General features: G+C 48.0%; 2 protein-coding genes across 2 annotated transcripts; one reads left to right on the top strand and one right to left on the bottom strand.

Annotated features, from left to right (window-relative positions):
• The first annotated feature begins 970 nt into the window (after positions 1-970).
• Positions 971-1367, top strand: LOC102279927 (small nuclear ribonucleoprotein Sm D1-like). Its single transcript, XM_014479031.2, has 2 exons — positions 971-1061; positions 1185-1367. Exons 1-2 carry the CDS (start codon positions 971-973, stop codon positions 1328-1330), a joined length of 237 nt encoding a protein of 78 aa, XP_014334517.1. The 3' UTR covers positions 1331-1367.
• A 521-nt stretch (positions 1368-1888) lies between these two features.
• On the bottom strand, positions 1889-16373 carry CEACAM18 (CEA cell adhesion molecule 18). The gene is made up of 9 exons (XM_014479023.1): positions 16322-16373; positions 14762-15118; positions 13314-13583; positions 11381-11671; positions 9799-9934; positions 8185-8282; positions 2419-2640; positions 2105-2152; positions 1889-2040 (listed from the first exon to the last, which is right to left on the bottom strand). Exons 1-9 carry the CDS (start codon positions 16371-16373, stop codon positions 1889-1891), a joined length of 1626 nt encoding a protein of 541 aa, XP_014334509.1.
• Positions 16374-17802: the final 1429 nt, after the last annotated feature.

The following is a 17802-nucleotide window of genomic DNA, read 5'->3' as shown; positions in this document are numbered from 1 at the left end:
CTATGTCTGCTTGGCCTATTCCTCTCTGAGAACTCACCCTTTAGTCCAGAGAAGCAAGAGCCCCACCCATCACATGTCTTTGTTTCCCCGCCACAGGCACTTTCCCTGTCTCATTGGAATTGTCGGATGATCTGTCTCCCAACCAGATGTTGATTTTCTCAAGAGCAAGGGTTGAATCTTTACTAAAAACCTAAAGGTACAGTGTAGTTGGTTGGTGAGTGAATGAAATTTCTTCCCTCACCTCATGGTAAGAGTTGACAATTCTTCCCTCTCATATTAACATACACTTCCTATCACCCAGCCCAATGAACCCTAAGCTGTCAACTGATGAACTGACTTCCTGTGCAATTCACTTGCCTGCTCTGGACCTCAGTGTCTTCTTCAGCAAATTGAATAAGTGGGGTTAAAAGTCCTCCTAAACTCTGATGGCTTGTGGTCAAAAGTTCCTCTTTCACCCACCATTGGATTCTCCGTGACTTTCCTCTGTCTCTTCTCCGATTCTTCTGTTTTTGTTTGCAAATTAGGGACCATAGGAAACAGCCCTTCTGAGCACTGAGATACTATAACTACCCCTGCTAGGAGACAGTGAGTCGGTCAGGATAGAGGGGGTCCAAAAAGGGGATAGGGCTGCAAGATGAGATATCAGCTGAAAAGGCAAGAGTTGATGATGGTGTGGGCATGCCCATGTATGCATATACCCTGCACCTTCCCTTCTCAGTGATCACAGCACCGACCCTATCCCAGGTTATGGGTAATGGTTCCACGAGAGGGGTGAGGGGTATAAGATGGGCAGATGCATGAAGCTGAATGGAAGAAAACATGCATTTTTTTTTCTCTTTATACCAAGTCTTAAGAAAAACAAGTGCAGGCCCCGAGAGTAAGTGTTTCCGGCCATTCATACGCCCAACCTTGGCTCTCGGTGGTCGGATTTCCTGTACTATCAGGCCAAAAGGGTGACGGCACCGCTAGGATGAAGCGCGTGAGGTTTTTTATAAAATTGAGTCACAAAACTGTAACCATTGAATTAAAGAATGGAACACAGGTCCATGGAATAATCACAGGTGTAGATGTCAGTATGAATACACATCTTAGAGCAGTGAAAATGACCCTGAAGAACAGAGAACCTGTACAGCTGGAACCACTGAGTATTCGAGGAAATAGCATTCGGTATTTTATTCTGCCAGACAGCTTACCTCTGGATACACTACTCGTGGATGAGGAACCAAAGGTGAAGTCTAAGAAAAGGGAAGCTGTTGCAGGAAGAGGCCGAGGCCGAGGAAGAGGATGTGGCCGAGGCCGAGGCAGAGGAAGAGGGGGTCCTAGGCGATAATGTCTCTCAAGACTACTATTTCAAAGTAGTGGGGCAGGAAGACAGATACGTGACAGAGGAAGACTATGAGGCCAAGGCAGAGGAATGAGGAATGTGAAGTCCTAAGCGATAATGTTGCTGGAGCTTGCTGTCTCACAGGGGTGGATGTTCAAGTTTTTTGTACAGGCTTTGTTTGTTTGTAGCAGTTTTTAATAAACATAAATGTAACACACACACACAAAGATAAACAAGTGCAAAGCTTAGTACCAAAGGCAGCATGCTCAGATTATAAAACTACAGAGAAAAGCAAGGAACCAGTTGGCATTAAAGTGAGGCTAGGGGCTTATTGGGGCTTTCCTAGTGGCTCAGAAATCAGGTAAAGAATCTGCCTGCAGTGCAGGAGATGTTGGTTCGATCCCTGGGTTGGGAAGAACCCCTGGAAAAGGGCATGGCAACCCACTCCAGTATTCTCGCCTGGAGAATCCCATGGACAGAAGAGCCTGGTGGGCTACAGTCCATGGGGTGGGAAAGAGTTGGACATGGCTGAGCTAACACTTTCCCTTTTTTTCCACTTGGGGCTTATTGAGGGAAGTGGGTGTGCAGTGGGGAGGAGAAACGAGAAGGAGATTCCGAGGGGCCGTCAGCATTCTGTTTCTTGGATGGCACAGTGGTCATGGGGGCAGAGAAGGGGGAGGGACTACTGGGTTCATCCACAAGAGGGTCTCGGATCACTGAGGTGGGGCCCTGGGCTGGAAGCAGCCCTTTCCCACAGCCTGGGAGAGGTCTCTTTCCTACCTGTGCCATTTTCCTGGACAATGGTCACGGTCAAGTTCAGTGGAAAGTCTGTGACAGAGAGACATGGGGGACCCGTGTCAGTAGTGAGGCCTCAGTGGACGTGGGCCCTGTGTCCTCAGGAGCTGCATAAATGGGGAAAGGATGGGGCAGGGATCCTCCTGACCCCCTCCCAGGCCAAATTCTGGGACCTGTGTTCGAGGCCTGTGACCCCCGGTTATGGGTAAGGGCTGCCCTCTGGACCCTGTCAGGGACCCGGGCGTCCTGGCCCAGCTCTCACAGGACACATTGAGGTGGACGATCCTGGCTGTGCTCACTTTGGCTCCAGGTGAGGTCACCTGACAGGGGAGCCTGGTGCCATGGGGTGAACACCAATGAGAGGGGGGTCCTGGGGCCCAGGGAGGTGGCAGCAACTGATGTCCAGGAGACGATGGGGGGTGTGCCCACCTCACAGACCCAGGGCACAGGGCAGGTCAGGTTCCTGGGGTGGCCGGGCTCCAGCATCTCAGAAATAAGGATGTGGGGTGTGTGGTTTAGGGCTGGTGAGGAGATGGGGAGATGGAGGAATTAAAAGCGGGGTTCGAGGTGTGACCCCCAGACAACCTCAGGCTTTGGTCCATCACCTCCCTTGGGCCCCCCTCCTGCTTTACCCCAACCCCCATTTCTGAAGGAGAGTCTCATTCATACTTTATAATATTGATTTTGTCCCCTACAAATTGGCACTTGCCATCTACCTCGACAAAGATCAAATCCTGAGCTGCTGTAGCTGCTGACCTTTGTTACCCCCTGAAGAGAGTTCAGGGTGGAGATCAGGAATGAGGTATCTGTGTTGTGGGAAAAACTGGCAGGACAGGTCTTCAGACAGTTAGATATTTTCAGGAGATGATTTTATGAGCCCAATTCATGCATCTCCTTATGTCTAGAAAAGCACTCAATTCCTTCCTGGTGATGTCTGCTCCTCGTGACTAGCAGTAACCTTCACAAGGCAAGCAGAAACCTTCTTCAAAAAAATATGTGATTAATTAAAAAAATAAATGAAGTGGCAAAAAAAAAAAAATGCTTGCTTGCATGTTCCTAAGTTACATATATACTGACCTTTTGCCCTATCTCTTTGGAGCAGTTTCTTAGACCTAGAAAGGCTGTCTCCAGAGCTATAGTCCTCATTTTGCCCTGAATAAAGCTTAACTCACAACTCTCACATTGTGAATTTTTTTCAGTTGGCAATGCCATGTTTAAATATTTTTGATATGGTGGGTTAAATATAATACAATTTAAAGTAATTTCGGATTTCCTTGGTGGTCCAGTGGTTAAGAGTCCTCCTGCCAATGCTGGGGACATGGGTTTGATCCCTCGGGAAACTAAGATTTCCACTCGGGAAACTAAGATCCTACATGCCGTGGGACAACTAAACCATGCACCGTAACTCCTGAGTCTCTAGAGCCCTCGAGCCACCACTACGGAAGCTCCCGCACCCTAGAACCCATGCTTTGCAACAAGAGAAGCCACCACAATGAGAATCCTACGCAGAGCAGAGAAGAGTAGCCCTCGATCAGGGCAACTAGAAAAAGCCTGCATGCAGCAACGAAGACTCAGTGTAGCCAAAAATAATAAATAAATAAAATTTAAAAGTAATTTCACCAAGTTGTTTTTCTATGGTGGCTATTAAGACTTTTAAAATTACATACATGGCTTGCATTCTATTTCTTTTGGACAGCATTACTCTAGAAGAAAACTTAGAAAAATATCTATGGATGTGCAAAGAATTCTTAAAGGACATCCAAAATACTAAGCATAAAAATACATAAATTAGACTTCATTAAACACTTCTGTTCATCAAAGACAGAATTAATAATATAAAAGGGAAGCTATAAGATAGGAGAAAATCATGTCTATCTATCTGTATCTTCTGTCTATCAAGAGATCCCTGAAAGACAGGTTGAACTTATATATAAAGAATTCTTACTAGTTGATAAACCGATGTTTTCAAAAAAGAAGTTGGGCCCCAAATGGAGTCATACTTGCTAAGCCCCATATCAGCAAACAACACTTATACCTAACCTAATTGCGATTTCAGCCTCCCAAGGATGTGACCTTTAACCAGTCCGTTTGTAATTTTCTGGTCAGCACTAGTGAGATGATGTTCCATATAAATCTCTATCTCCCAAAGAAAGATGAAGTAATTCATTCTTCCCTGGTCCCTGCACCCTTCCGATATAAAAGACTTCCATTTTGTACATCTTTCTACTTGTTCAGTGAGATATTGCCTGATTCATGAATAAGCAAATATCTAATTAGATATTTAAATCTGCTCAGTTGAATTTTACTTTTTACACTGATGACAACCTAATTTTTAAATTGGGAAAATATATATATATATTTGTAAGAGAAGAGATCCAAATGACACATGAAAAAGTGCTGAAAAGATGCCAGAGAAATGAAAATTGTAATCACAATAGATGTTCTATCACAACTGTTATAGTGGCTAAAGTTTTAAAACCTAAGCATACCAAATGTTAGAGGGGATGTGGAGGAGCTGGAACTCTTGTACATTTCTGAGTGTGCTCAGACTCTCAGTCGTGTCAGACTCTCTGTGACCCCATGGATTGTAGCCCACAAGGTTCCTCTGGCTGTGGAATTTTCCAAGCAAGAACATTGGAGTAGGTTGCCATTTCCTACTCCCGAGATCTTCCCAAACCAGGGATTGAACCCGCGTTTCCTGCCTTGGCAGGAGGGTTCTTGACAACTGCACCACCTGGAAGCCACACATTTCTGGGGTGGAATGTAAATAGTGCAACTGCTTTGGAAGATGATGTGGCAGTTTTGTGTACAGTTACGCATAATGCATCCATCCTATGACCCAGCAATTCTACTCCTAGAAATTTACTCTGGAAGAATAAAAGCAAATATCCACACAAACACTTATATGTGACTGTGTATAGCAGCATTATTTATAACGGCCTAAATGTGGAAATAACCCAAATACTAGAAGAGAATGGATAACCAAAGTATGGTATATCCATACAATGGAATACTAGTCCTCAAAAACAACAACAACACATGTAACGAGAATGAATTTTGAATACATGTTGAATGAAAGAAACCAGATGCAAAAGAATACATACCTTATAATTCCATTGATATGAAGCTCAGGAATAGGTAAAATTAATGTGCAGTATCAGAAATTCCTCCTTCATGGATCACAGCCTTGTCCTGGTGAAGGGGCTTGCATAACTCAATGAAGCTTTGAGCCATAGCTCAGGGCCACCCAAGACGGATGAGTCATAGTGAAGAGTTCTAACAAAACGGGATCCACTGGAGAAGGAAATGCCAACCCCCTCCAGTATTCTTGCCTGGAAAATTCCGTGGACAGAGGAATCTGGTGGACTACTGTCCGTGGGGCTACAAAGAGTCGGACACAACTGAGCACACACAATTGACTTCCAATATTATATCAGTTTCAAGTGTACAATAGAGTGATTTGACTTTTTTTATGGAGATATAGGTTTAGATACAGACGTAGAACACGTGCCCATCTCTGTCAATGGGAATACGCAATGGTTAACCTGGGATGTGTTTGTGTTAGTCGCTCAGTTGTGTCCAACTCTTTGTGACCTCACAGACTCTGTAGCTCACCAGGCTTCTCTGTCCATGGAACTCTCCAAGCAAGAATACTGGAATGGATTACCATTCCCTTCTCCAGAGGAATTTCCCAACCCAGGGAACAAATCCCGGTCTTCTGCATTGCAGGCAGATTCTTTACTGTTTGAGCTACAGGGAAGTCTGTATCGTGAAAGTGAAAGTCGCTCAGTCGTGCCCGACTCTTTGCGACCCCATGGACTGTATAGTCCATGGAATTCTCCAGGCCAGAATACTGAAGTGGGTAGCCTTTTCCTTCTCCAGCGGATCTTCCCAACCCAAAAATCGAACCAGGGTCTCATGCATCGCACACAGGCAGATTCTTTACCGACTGAGCTATGAGGGAAGCCTATGAGGGATGTGTTTAGTTTTTTATTATTCACATCAAGCAATTTTTGGAAATACTTGTGAATCTAATGCGTCTTAATGCATAGATATGACAGGCTGCGGTCCATGGGGGTGCAAAAGTGTTGGACACGACTTAGTGACTAAACAACAACAATGGTGGTTAAATAATCGAGCACAGAGGCCACAAAAAAGGGTTTGGGATGTGTAGGGAGAGCATACAGACATAGCACCAAGATGCAATAGCAGGCACTTCTTTCCAATAGGACTCCACAGGGGAGGGAGCTGGGAGCCTGGCACAGGGGAAGAGGTTTCCATCTCAAAGCTTGACAATTTACATCCGGAAGAATTTCTCATGGCAGCTCACAGTCCCAATTCTCTCCTAACAAGGACTGGGATCCCTGTTGCCTCCTCCTCCTGAATCACTCTTCATAACAACCCTCCCAGCTTTTTCTGAGCCGCTCAGCTGCAATCCTGGAATGACCTGTGCCCGGTGGGTGGATCCAGGCAGTGACAGACAGAAAGCCCCACTCACTCTTTTCCTTCTCCCTTCCTGCACTCATGATGAAAAAAAAAACCTCATCGCTCCTCCCAGAGGAAGGTCCCTGTTTACCTGACGTGGCTTGGCCACTATCCAGCCCCACCCAGGATGCCTTCTGGGTTTGAACAGCAGAATTTATAACTACCTCCCACTCCCCAGTTGAGACCAGGCATTAATTCAAAGTTCCCAGAAGCATTGTCACTTCTGAATCAAGCTGGGGAATGAACTGGGGTGTGGAAGGTCGTCTGTGCCTTTGCTGGGTCCCAGCTGGGTGGTGGAGTCTGACAGTAGCTTTCTTCTAAAAAACGATCAGATACACATATGGCTTCCTGGGACCTTTGCCAAGCACCTGGCTGGTGTGAGGCTCTGTGCCAGGTGTGCTGAAGGATCCTAAGGAATGCAAAGTGTCACTCAGGTTATGGAGACGAGGAACCAGGCTCAGAGAGGTTAGGCAGCTGCCTCGGGGTCACCCAGCTACTCAGGGCAGCATTGGGACTCACGCCCCTCCAGGGTTCTGAGGGTCTCTTCCTCATGGGCTGTTGTTGGGTCAGGCAACCAGCAGACCCCTTGGCCATGTGTTTGCACAAAATAATCTCCCATGAGGACTTTTGATTTTTACTGAAGAAACAGCAGTGAATGACCTAGTGACTTGGGGACAGGCAGATGCAGATGAGGAGACGAAGGCTAGAGGACCCCAAGACGGAACAAGAGGTCTTAAGTAATGGGCCCAGGAGACTGCCTTGTGTCCAGAAATGGCCCTAACTGCTTCATATTTCACTGTTTGAAATACCTTCAAACAGTCAGGTATTTCCTGAGAGCAGCGACAACCACAAAGGCTTGGCTGGGCCTCCACACTCCCATAGATATGGCCAGGAGATCTTTTTCTTTCCCCTCCCTCCCTTCTTTCTATTCTGTTATGGGGATGAGCAAATTTGCTTCGATATTTTTGGACACGTGCATGAAGAGAGCTCAAGAAGAAGTTCCGGAAATGGCATTATGAGGTCTCAATAAACCGTATGTTGTTTTAATTTTATTGGTTCTTATGCTAAATATGAAAACAACGTATACACTTTGAGAAGGAAAAAAAAAAAAAACCACTTCAGAGCATACGGTAAAGTGCAAAAAGGGAAATTTAGATAGCACCATTAAGAGTTAACAGTTTCTACAATTTGTGCACAGATATTTTTATATATATGGAGATACATATGGTATATCTATATGTGGATATTGTCATCGTTGTTCACTTGCTAAGTCATGTCCCACTCTTTGCGCCATGGACTGCAGCACACCAGGGTCCCGTCTTTCACTATCTCTCGGAGTTTGTGCAAACTCATGTCCATTGAGTCGACGATGCCATCCAACCATCTCACTGGATATATATAGCATATGTGTCTGTGTGTGTGTACACATACTGTAATATTGTACCTATATCAGTTAACTAATCTATACTTTTCACAACATGGTCTTATCAGATGCAGGTCTGTATTGTGCGTTTCTAACTCGGCATCAAGTTGTGAACATTTCGCACACCAGTGAGTCTCGTTGCCCAGCAGTTTCTAACCATGACATTCATCCGACATGCGCTGTGGCTCCAACTCTCTGTCACTGGCGATGCTGAGATGGGGCATCTTTGCAGCCTCTCTAATGGTCCCACCGGGTCTGGTTAAGGGAGTAGAGAAGTTGAAATCCAATTTACTGGTGGGGAAGAGGCGTGGGAATTAGAACTCCGAGCTCCGCGCATGCCCCGCCCCAGTCTGCATCCCATTGGCTGGTTCTGATTGGCAGATGGAGTGGTCAGTGTCCATGTGCTCCTGGGGTTCCCCAGTATCCCACCACCCAGTCCTAGGAGCAGACTGTAGACGTTCTCTGGGAGCCTCCACCTCCAGTCCCAGCGGGACTGGCCCGAGTCCCTTGCTTGACTGTCCCCTCCAGGAAGTCCCTGGGCCCCTTCCAGCCTAGCCCGTCCCTATGGGGACTCTCACTCCCGCCTCACCTCCTTGCTTGTCCGGTTTTATTCTCCAGGTCTGAGGCAGACAGTCATATAGACCAATTTGCCCTATGGAGAGAAATTAGGGAAGAAGTCAGATCTGGGATCCATAGGAAACTGAGAGTCCTGGGTAGATGAGGGGTCAGCTTCTTCTTTCCAAGGCCCCGTACTCCTAAGAGAGATAAGGAATCTGGGGGCTTACCCCTTACAATGAGTGTCTCCAACATTTACACAGTTTAATATTTCTGAGGTCTTAAGGTCGCTAGAGAGCAATGCTGTGGGGCAGGGGAGAGGGAAAACAGACAGGGTGTTCCTGGAAAAGATATAGGTACTACCTGGCTTGATTATTGATGATGATGAATTTCACACCTGTTTTATGCCAGGCACTATGGTAGATCATGTATAGAAATTGTCCTGAACTCACCAAACAGATACATAAGATATATTTTGTGGCTGAAAGAACAGGTGTTTGCAGAGGTTCCTGGGCAGTCACTTGCCCAAAGTCACACAACTTCCTAGGTTCAAGTCTAAACTGCCTCTTTTTATGAAGCCTCTAGAGTCCTAAGATCAGAGTTGGGGTAAATTCCGGGGCAATAAGGAGAGCTCACATTTTCTGAGCACTTCCTCCATGCCAGCGCCCAGCACTGTAACCTGGGTGACACTACCAGTCTCCGCACAGAGTAAGTGATTGTTATCAGCATCACCTCCACTTTGTTGTTATTGTTGCTGTTTAGTCGCTACGTTGTGTCTGACTCTTTGCGATCCCATGGACTGCAGCACGCCAGGCCCCCCGTCCTTCACTATATCCTGGAGTTTACTCAAACTCATGTCCACCTAGTTGGTGATGCTATGCAACCACCTCATCCTCTGTCTCCCCCTTCTCCTCCTGCCCTCAATCTTTTCCAGCATCAGGGTCTTTTCCAATGAGTCAGTTCTTTGCCTCAGGAGACCAAAGTATTGGAGCTTCAGCTTCAGCATCAGTCCTTTCATCATCTCTACTTTACCGGTGAGCAGATGGAGCCTCATGTCCTTGTTATCTATTTGTTTGCCCAGATGATCCCTGAATACTCAGTTCCTGGTTGGTCCCTTCCCCATTCTGTCTCTGCCTTCCCTCTCAAGGATGTGCTGTCCCTTGAGTTTGAGCCCCCGGCCAGTGTCCCACCCTGGTCCAATGCAATAGGTACCTACCTGGTAGAGTAATGTCTGAACAGGGCACGGATCAGGACCATAAGGAAGTGGGTGAAGCCCAGAACTGTGAATATGATGAGAAACACCAACAAGGAGCCTGAGATGGTGAAACTTCTGCTGACAACAGGCCGGCGCCCTAGGAGGAGAAGATGCATAGAGGTCAAGAGCACCATTCGCTCATCCCTTTGTATGCTCACACATCTGCTCTTTGATGATTTCTCAGCACCTTCTTCTATGTGCGAAGCACTGTTCCATGTGTTTAGGGGCTCAGCAGTGAACAAAAGAAACTTCTTGATTTGATGGGGCTGACATTCTAGCTGGGAAGTGGAGCAGTCAGCAATTAAGCAAAGAAACATCCCACTTCATCACAGGTAGTGAGAAGTGCTCTGGAAAAGCATGAGCCCAAGTAAGGGGACGGAGGGCGGCAGGGCAGGGTGTGCTGGATACAAAGGGTCATGAACTCATTCCACAGGGATTCATTCACTGAGCTCCAACTGTATGCCAGGTACCGTGTTAAAAACTGGGGACAAATGATTATCAAAGTGCTTGTCCAGCCTCTCTCTGACCTTCTGAAGTTTAATAGTCCAATGGATGTCAAATGGCATGAATTGAAGCATCATTCATACACAAAAGTTGTATCTGTTCGATCCTTAGTAAATAGTGAGAGGTAACTGAAATAAATGTCTCCAGCCCCCACTCGATGTCCACTCACGTCATTCTGAGCCAGGCTGACGGCTTCTTGTGCCGACTGATTTCTCTCGTGCAGCAACCCCATCGACTAGAACCCTCACTACCAAACTGCAAAGGGGAAAACTGGGGCTCAGAGAGGTGACGCTGCTGCCCCTGTTCACACAGAGGGGCAGTGGCAGAGCTGGGATTTGATCTCAGGTCACTAGGCTCCAGAGCTCCTGCTCTTCACGGCCCTGCATGCCTGCTCTCTCCCCAAGCCTGTCCATCTCTCTCCATAGTGTAGAGGATTGGACATGGGGTTCCTGAATAGGTGCCTCCCCTACGTGCAGACTCCTTCCTAACCTGCTCCAGAGGCCACACCATGGACAGCTCCCCACGTCCCCCGTACCACCTCCCCTGGCGTGTTCCCACTTCCTCATCTCAGAGCAGCCCCATGGATCTGTGGAGGGCAGAGGCTGTGAGGTCAGACGGCTAGGGTTTGAATCCTGCATCCTCTGCCCATGAGAACTGGAGCCTTGAACAAAGCGCCCAAACTCTCTGTGGCTCGATTTGCTCACTGGTAGAGTGAAGGTGATGCTAATAATGGTCACTTTCTCTGTAAGGAGACTGGAGGGTCACCCAGCTTAGAATCACCCAGGTTAGAAAGGTAGCTGCTAGAGTAAATGCTTAGTCAGTGTTGGCTGATCCCGCATCCCTGGAATTCACTCCAACTCTAACCTGAGGACTCTGGGGGCTTCATAAAGGAGGCAGTTTGGACTTGGACTTGGGAGGTTGAGGGGACTTCATCTGACTATTGTGAGCATGGCAACACACGGTGAAGAGGACATTTCTGATGACAGGCATCCCCCAGGCAGAGGCATAGAAGTGGGGAGATTTGGAGAGAGCAACAGGCCTCTCCTGCACTCACAGGGTGCCTGGATGTGGACTTCATCGTACAAGGTCAGCTGGGTGGCGGAGTTCTCTGCGATGCACCTGTATCTGCCCATCTGGTCCCAGGTCAGACTTGGGAGGGTGATGTTCTTCTCTGAGAAGCTCAGGAGGGAGCCATTGTGGATCCAGCGGTACTTGGATTCTGGTCTGGAATAGGAGATGCACTCCATCTCCACCTGGGAGCCAATCTCAGCAGACAGGATGCCACTGAAGTCAGTGGGACTGCTCCTGAGCTGCAGACTGTAGGGCCCATCTGCAGAGACAGAGCAGGACCCCTGGAACCATGCTTCTGACACCTGAGGATCCCAACTCCTTCTCTCAGTCCACACGAAGTCCTCCCCAGCCCCCAGATGCCCCCACTCTGTACCCCAAGCAGACTCCCAGACCCATCCCAGCCAGAGCAGCTGAGCCAACGACAATGACAGTAACCGTAGCATCTTCTGTTGCCAAGAGGTACTGCAGCCCAGCTCCCTGGCTGCCCTTCACTTCGTAATAAAATAGAAAAGTAAAAGTAGAAGCAGGCATCACACCTACTGCACTCCGGGCACTGTTTTAAACATGTCACACATTCACACACTCACTTAATTCCCACCCAACCCATGTGACCACAGCCACTCTTGATCCATTTCATGCCTGAGGATAACGAGGCTCAGAGGAGAGGTTTAGGGATTCACGAGTCCCCTGTTGACCTACAAAAGGACCAGGCAAGTACCCTTATGACTTGGGAGGAATTTTCCTGAACACTTGCAGCCCCCGTGTCTTTGGCTTTGGTTCCGAACCTCTGGCCAGTGAGCAGTGTGGGAAGGTCAGAAATGATGACCCCTTTGTCCACAGCTCTCGGTTTAGGGAATCTGAGACACTGCAAGAGTGGTTCCAGATTTAAATGTGATGATGACGCTAGACTTAGAGATGAAAGAGTTGAATCAGTGTGAACAGTCCTGGAAGGTTTCAAAGAATCTGAGTTTCGCTGCCTTTCTAAGTTCAGTGTCTTGGATTTACAAGACTTGTTTGAGAATTTGAGCAGGTCTTAGTGGGATACCAACTTGCGTTGATGGGCAGCAGAGGACTTTAACAGAGTGTCTATAAAATGCATAATTTAGCTTGAAAACCAAACTCTTTAAAGGAGTATGATCAGTCCCATCCCAGTAACAGCAAAAGTGAACATGATTTTATTAAATTTAGAAGAACTGAATAAAATGATCAGTGAGCTGAATTTGAAGACTCGTGAACAGGTGGGTTTTGAAAAATTAAGAAATGAAATGTCGTTTTAAGAAATGGTTGTAGGGGCTTCCCTGGTGGCTCAGTGGTAAAGAATCCACCTGCCAATGCAGGAGACGTGGGGTCCATCCCCGATCAGGGAGGATCCCACAAGCCTCAGAGCAATTAAGCCCGAGCCCATAACTCTTGAGCCTGCACTCTAGAGCCCGGGAGCAGCAACTACTGATGCCCACCCACCCTAGAGCTCGTGTTCAGCAACAGGAGAAGCTACCACAGCAAAGAGCAGTGCCTGCTCGATGCAACTACAGAAAAGCCTGCACGAAGCAGTGAAGACCCAGCACAGCCAAAAACAAATCAATAAAATGATGTTTCAAACAATTGGTTGTAAGCAGTCCCCTCATGACACAAGGGACAGGTGTCACAAATTGACACTATTTCTAATCTGAGAGGTAGGGATTAGGGCCCCCATTTTAAACTGAGTGGAGACCAGGGTTCTGAGCAGCCAGTAGGGTTCTGAAGCCTAAGGGTTAAATAGTCAAACCTGGGATTTGAACCCAGGGCAGCTGTCTGCAAGGCGGCTCATGTTGCTCTCTCCAGTTCTGCCGGTTTTATTGCTATGCTGTGGGAAAACCCAGAGCCCCACCACAGCTTCACTCTCACGACCCCAGAACACTCACAGGCCACTGTCACATAGACGAGGTCACTTTTCTGAATGAGCTCTGGGAGAATTTCTATCCCGCACTGAAGTGGTGAGTCGAAGCGGCTGAACATTCGGATGACGAGGGTCTTGTTGTCCGGGGAGATGGTCATCCGGTAATTGCTGGACACCGGTGCATGATTCACATACCACTGGACGTGGCTGTCATTGGCGTAGCAAGTGGCAGCCACCGCATCCTCGCCATCTACGACGGAGGTGGCGTTGACCGAGATTTGCGGGATTTCCAACTCTGGGTGAAGCAGGGAGGACAAGGTTAGGGGTTGGATCTGTCTCCCCACACTCTGCTCCTCTTCAACGGGGGTTTCAGGCTATGTTGAGGGGAGAAGCCCAGAATTCTAAGATAGGATCTGGGATCCTGGCAAGAGAGCATCCCTGGGGCTGAGAGGGACATAGAAGCAGGAGTGGGCACGAGGCAGTCGAAATGAGGGTTCTCTACTGACCTGTCTTCCAATGCTCTGAGCCATCTCTATGGCTCCATTACAATAACTGTGAATTCTTACTATTGTCCAGTGGCCTGATGGTTGCTTCTGAACCCCCAAACCAGGACACCCCCATCAAAGGAAGTGCAGATAGAACTCAAAGTAACTGACAGTGTTTGTTCTCCGTAACGATTCCTCCCATTAACTTTTCCCATTCTTTTTACAAATTTCTGCCTCTAACCTTAAGACAGACCACAGCGATGGATAATACTGCCATTTTACACATGAGAAAACCGAAGCTCAAAAAGTGACATGGTATATAAAGAGTCAGAGGGGAACTAAGTTCTCCCAGCCTTCAAAATCCACACTGTCCTGCCCTAGCCCTGTGGAGTACCAGGATCTCACTGGAGTAGACAGAATTCCAAGATGGCCCCATGATCTCCACTCCATGGTATAACACCTCTATAATCCCATCCCGTCAATGTGAGTGGAGCTCCTGACTTTGTTGTAGCCAATTGAATATGGCTAAGGTGATGGGCTGTCTGTTACTTCCAGCATAAGCTTTGTTGTATTAGACTCCTCTCTAGACAGAGAAATTTTTGTTGGCCTTGAAGAGGCAAAGAGCCAGGATGTGAAATCCTGTAGACAGAGTCACATGTGAGAACACAGCCCCAGCCAACACCCTGTGAGTCTCAGCGCTGGAAATGGCTGAGCCACATCAGAACTTCTGACTCACAGAAGCGGTGTTCTTTTAAGTTACTAAGTTTGAGGCTATTTGTCACACAGCAGGAGATAACTAATACACTGAGAGGGAACCTGGAGCCCTTGAAGGTAGTGAGGGTCCCATTTCTGGGGAGAAGCTGGGCTACCATCCACCAAGGTTCCCAGTGTCATCTGGAGGTGGGTGGAGACAGGACAGTGTGAGCTTCAAGGGACACCGTTCCCTAAACTCAGCTGCAGTTGGGTGGTGGAGCCGCTGCTAACTCACCTAGAATCTTGAGCCAGCCAGTTGCTCTCTGGGTGTCATTGATGGTGTCCACCCTCACTGTGTAGTTCCCCGTGTCATTTAACTGTGACCTCCAGATCCTCAGGGTACCTCTAATGGACACACTTTCCCGGCCGCTGTACATGGGCCCATCCCGCCTGGAATGAGATGTGGCGTTGTAGCTGATAATCAGATTTTCCTCAGTGTCATTTGCACCTCGGTGCCAGCTGTATTCCTGAACATCTTCAGGGGCGTTCTCGATGGCCAGTGAGCTCGAATATCTTTCCACTCCGATGAGTGAATCCGGGGTGATGTAGATTTGGCTGGAGGCCTGGCGGATCCCACAGGCCAGCAGACTGGCTGAGGAAGACAAACAGAAAAAGGCACACACACATACATACATGCACACAGGTTTACACCGCAGATCATGATCCACAGAGACCTTGGAAAATGGGTCAAGGGCTTCTAGCTCCTGAAGGACTTGGCAGTCTGTTCCCCCGCTCTCCGTCACCTCAGCCCCTGCCCTGGTCCATTCTTTTATCGTCCTGTTCCAGGCTGGCTTCCTCCCTGAACTCCAGCCCATCCTCACAGGTCAGTTTTGTGGATCCCTGTGAAGCCTCATAGGTGACCCTGCTCTCCCTCTGTTCATGTATCTTCCATGGCTCCCCAGTGCTCTCACTATAGGTTCAACCCTTAGCATAGCTTGTGAAACATGTAGAGAGAACTGGTCTCTAGGACCCAAGGTAGGCTCTTTTTGAGTCACAGCTACCCTACTTTACCACCTTCGTTCATTCATCAGAAGACACAGCATCCAGACTGTGTGCCCCAGTCACACACATAGCTCTTCTTGACCCACCACACATACTCTTCCTCACTTCTAGCACCCTGATCTCTGCTTTCTCCTCCCCATGTTCATCTTCCTTGTTGACTCACTTCTGTGTCCCCAGCTCCCCAGAGATCAGGGTGGAGCCCAGCAGGAGGGCTCAGAATGGTTATCTGGGGGGATTAAACTCCCCCAAGAGGATCTACACTGTCTTTAATTTACCACTTAGGATTAGTGGTGCAAACACCAATGGGGGTGTGTATCTGTTATCTCCTAAGTGGGGGGCAGGTGTCTGCTGCTATAGGAACCCTAAGCCTTGCCTCCACGGAGGAGGCAAAGACAGCTGAGACCCCCTGCTCCAGGGCTCCAGGTGTGGGCCCTAGAGGTTTTGAAGGACAGTATATGTGGCCACCAGGGCAACATGAGAGTGGTCAGTATCAGGAGGAAGCACAGTGTTTTGGGGGAAAGTGAAGGATTGGGAGGGGTCCTGCCAGAGAGGCAGTGAGGGGATCAGGGCAGAGGAGGTGAACCCAGAGGAAGTGCTTGCTGGGAATTGTGTGTTGGGGTTCAATTTCATCATGCCTTGTGGTGGGTAGAGAGGAATGCTACCTCTGTGTGTGCGTGTGTGTGTGTGTCTTGGGCAAGCCGTGCCCAGGTGTGTGAGTTCATGAGAGTTCTGCTGAGGGTCCTGGGTCACTCCCTTCTACCCCACCTGCATCCTGCTAGCCCCACTGTCTTACCCACAAGGACCAGTTCCCTCCAGAGTCTGCACCTGGGTCTGGAAAGGTCCATGAGCTGCTCCGGTCCTCCTGCTGGAGGGATCTTTCCAGGGACCCAGCCACCTCCTCTACCCTTTTACAGACCTGTGTCCTCTCAGGCCCCAGATGTGGTCTCCACCCATTTCCTGCTCAGGGATGGACTCTGAACTGCAAGGTGGGAGGAGCTGGGGAAAAGACACTCTGCTGGGTGGGTGATTATCTTTAGGACTTGATACCCACAAGGAAGGACCTTGGACCCATGGCAATTTAGAATGTCAATAATCATTATGAGGAATTTTTGATATCCCCAACTGACTTTTCTTAAAACTGAATTGGACCACCTGAGAACAAAAAGAGAACAAACAGCTCACTCATCACGTGGTTGTACAAGGGTTCAGTCACTACCTGCTTCAATCTCCCAGCAACAGTGAACCCTGAGAGGATTTCGGGATGAAAAAACAGGATGAAGCACTCTGTGATTTGGATAATCGGGCCCCCATATGCATGACTCAGGAAGAATTTCATGAATTCTTCTGGTGATGAATTTCATAAATTCTGACTGATGACTTCTGCATCTGCTGCTGCTAAGTTGCTTCAGTCGTGTCCCACCCTGTGCTACCCCATAAGATGGCAGCCCGCCAGGCTCCCCTGTCCCTGGGACTCTCCAGGAAAGAACACTGGAGTGGGTTGCCATTTCCTTCTCCGATGCATGAAAGGGAAAAGTGAAAGTGAAGTTGCTCAGCCGTGTCCGACCCTCAGTGACACCATGGACTGAAGCCTTCCAGGCTCCTCCATCCATGGGATTCTCCAGGCAAGAGGAATTCTGCATCAGTCATATGCAAAAAAAAAAAAAAAAAAAAAAAGCACTAAAATCATTAACTTGGTATATCTGTTCTTTGTGATGAGCTGTGATCAGTTACCAAGATGTATGCTTGATGACACATTTTTCCCAGCCCCCAAATTCAAATACACACTGGCTTCTCCCCTTCCTTTTTGGAGCCATTCCTCAGAGCTGTCTCCCAGGCTACAGTCCTCAGGAAGACCCTGAATAAAACTTAGATGCTCTGTGTTTTGCTTCAAGTGGACACCCTTTAATAGAGTCAGACTAACTTATCACCCTGGTTTCTCCAACTTATCAGTTAGTTCATATGCTTATCAGTGAAGACTTGCCAGTGACTCCAGCACCAGAGTGAAAGCCACTAACTGGGAAACGCCTGAGAGGTCTCTAGGAACCCAGAGACCAGCCAACTGATTTATTGTACAATCAGGGTTGGGCAATCACTAGATGACTTTATCATGTGCTTTCCAGGGTTTTTCCAAAGCCTGTTCATTGGACAAAATTCAGGCTTGCACAGAAAAACCTGATGAACCTATTCAGGACTATCACAATCAGCCTCAGATTTGAAAGAAGATTCTGATCTTCCTTCAAATGTTGCTTCCAGCCAGGTAGCTTGTAACTCCAT

This window comes from Bos mutus, chromosome 18, assembly GCF_027580195.1.
Source record: "Bos mutus isolate GX-2022 chromosome 18, NWIPB_WYAK_1.1, whole genome shotgun sequence".
Classification (NCBI taxonomy): Eukaryota; Metazoa; Chordata; class Mammalia; order Artiodactyla; family Bovidae; genus Bos; species Bos mutus.
Note: the sequence above shows the minus strand (reverse complement) of the source record. Positions and strands in the feature narration are given on the sequence as shown.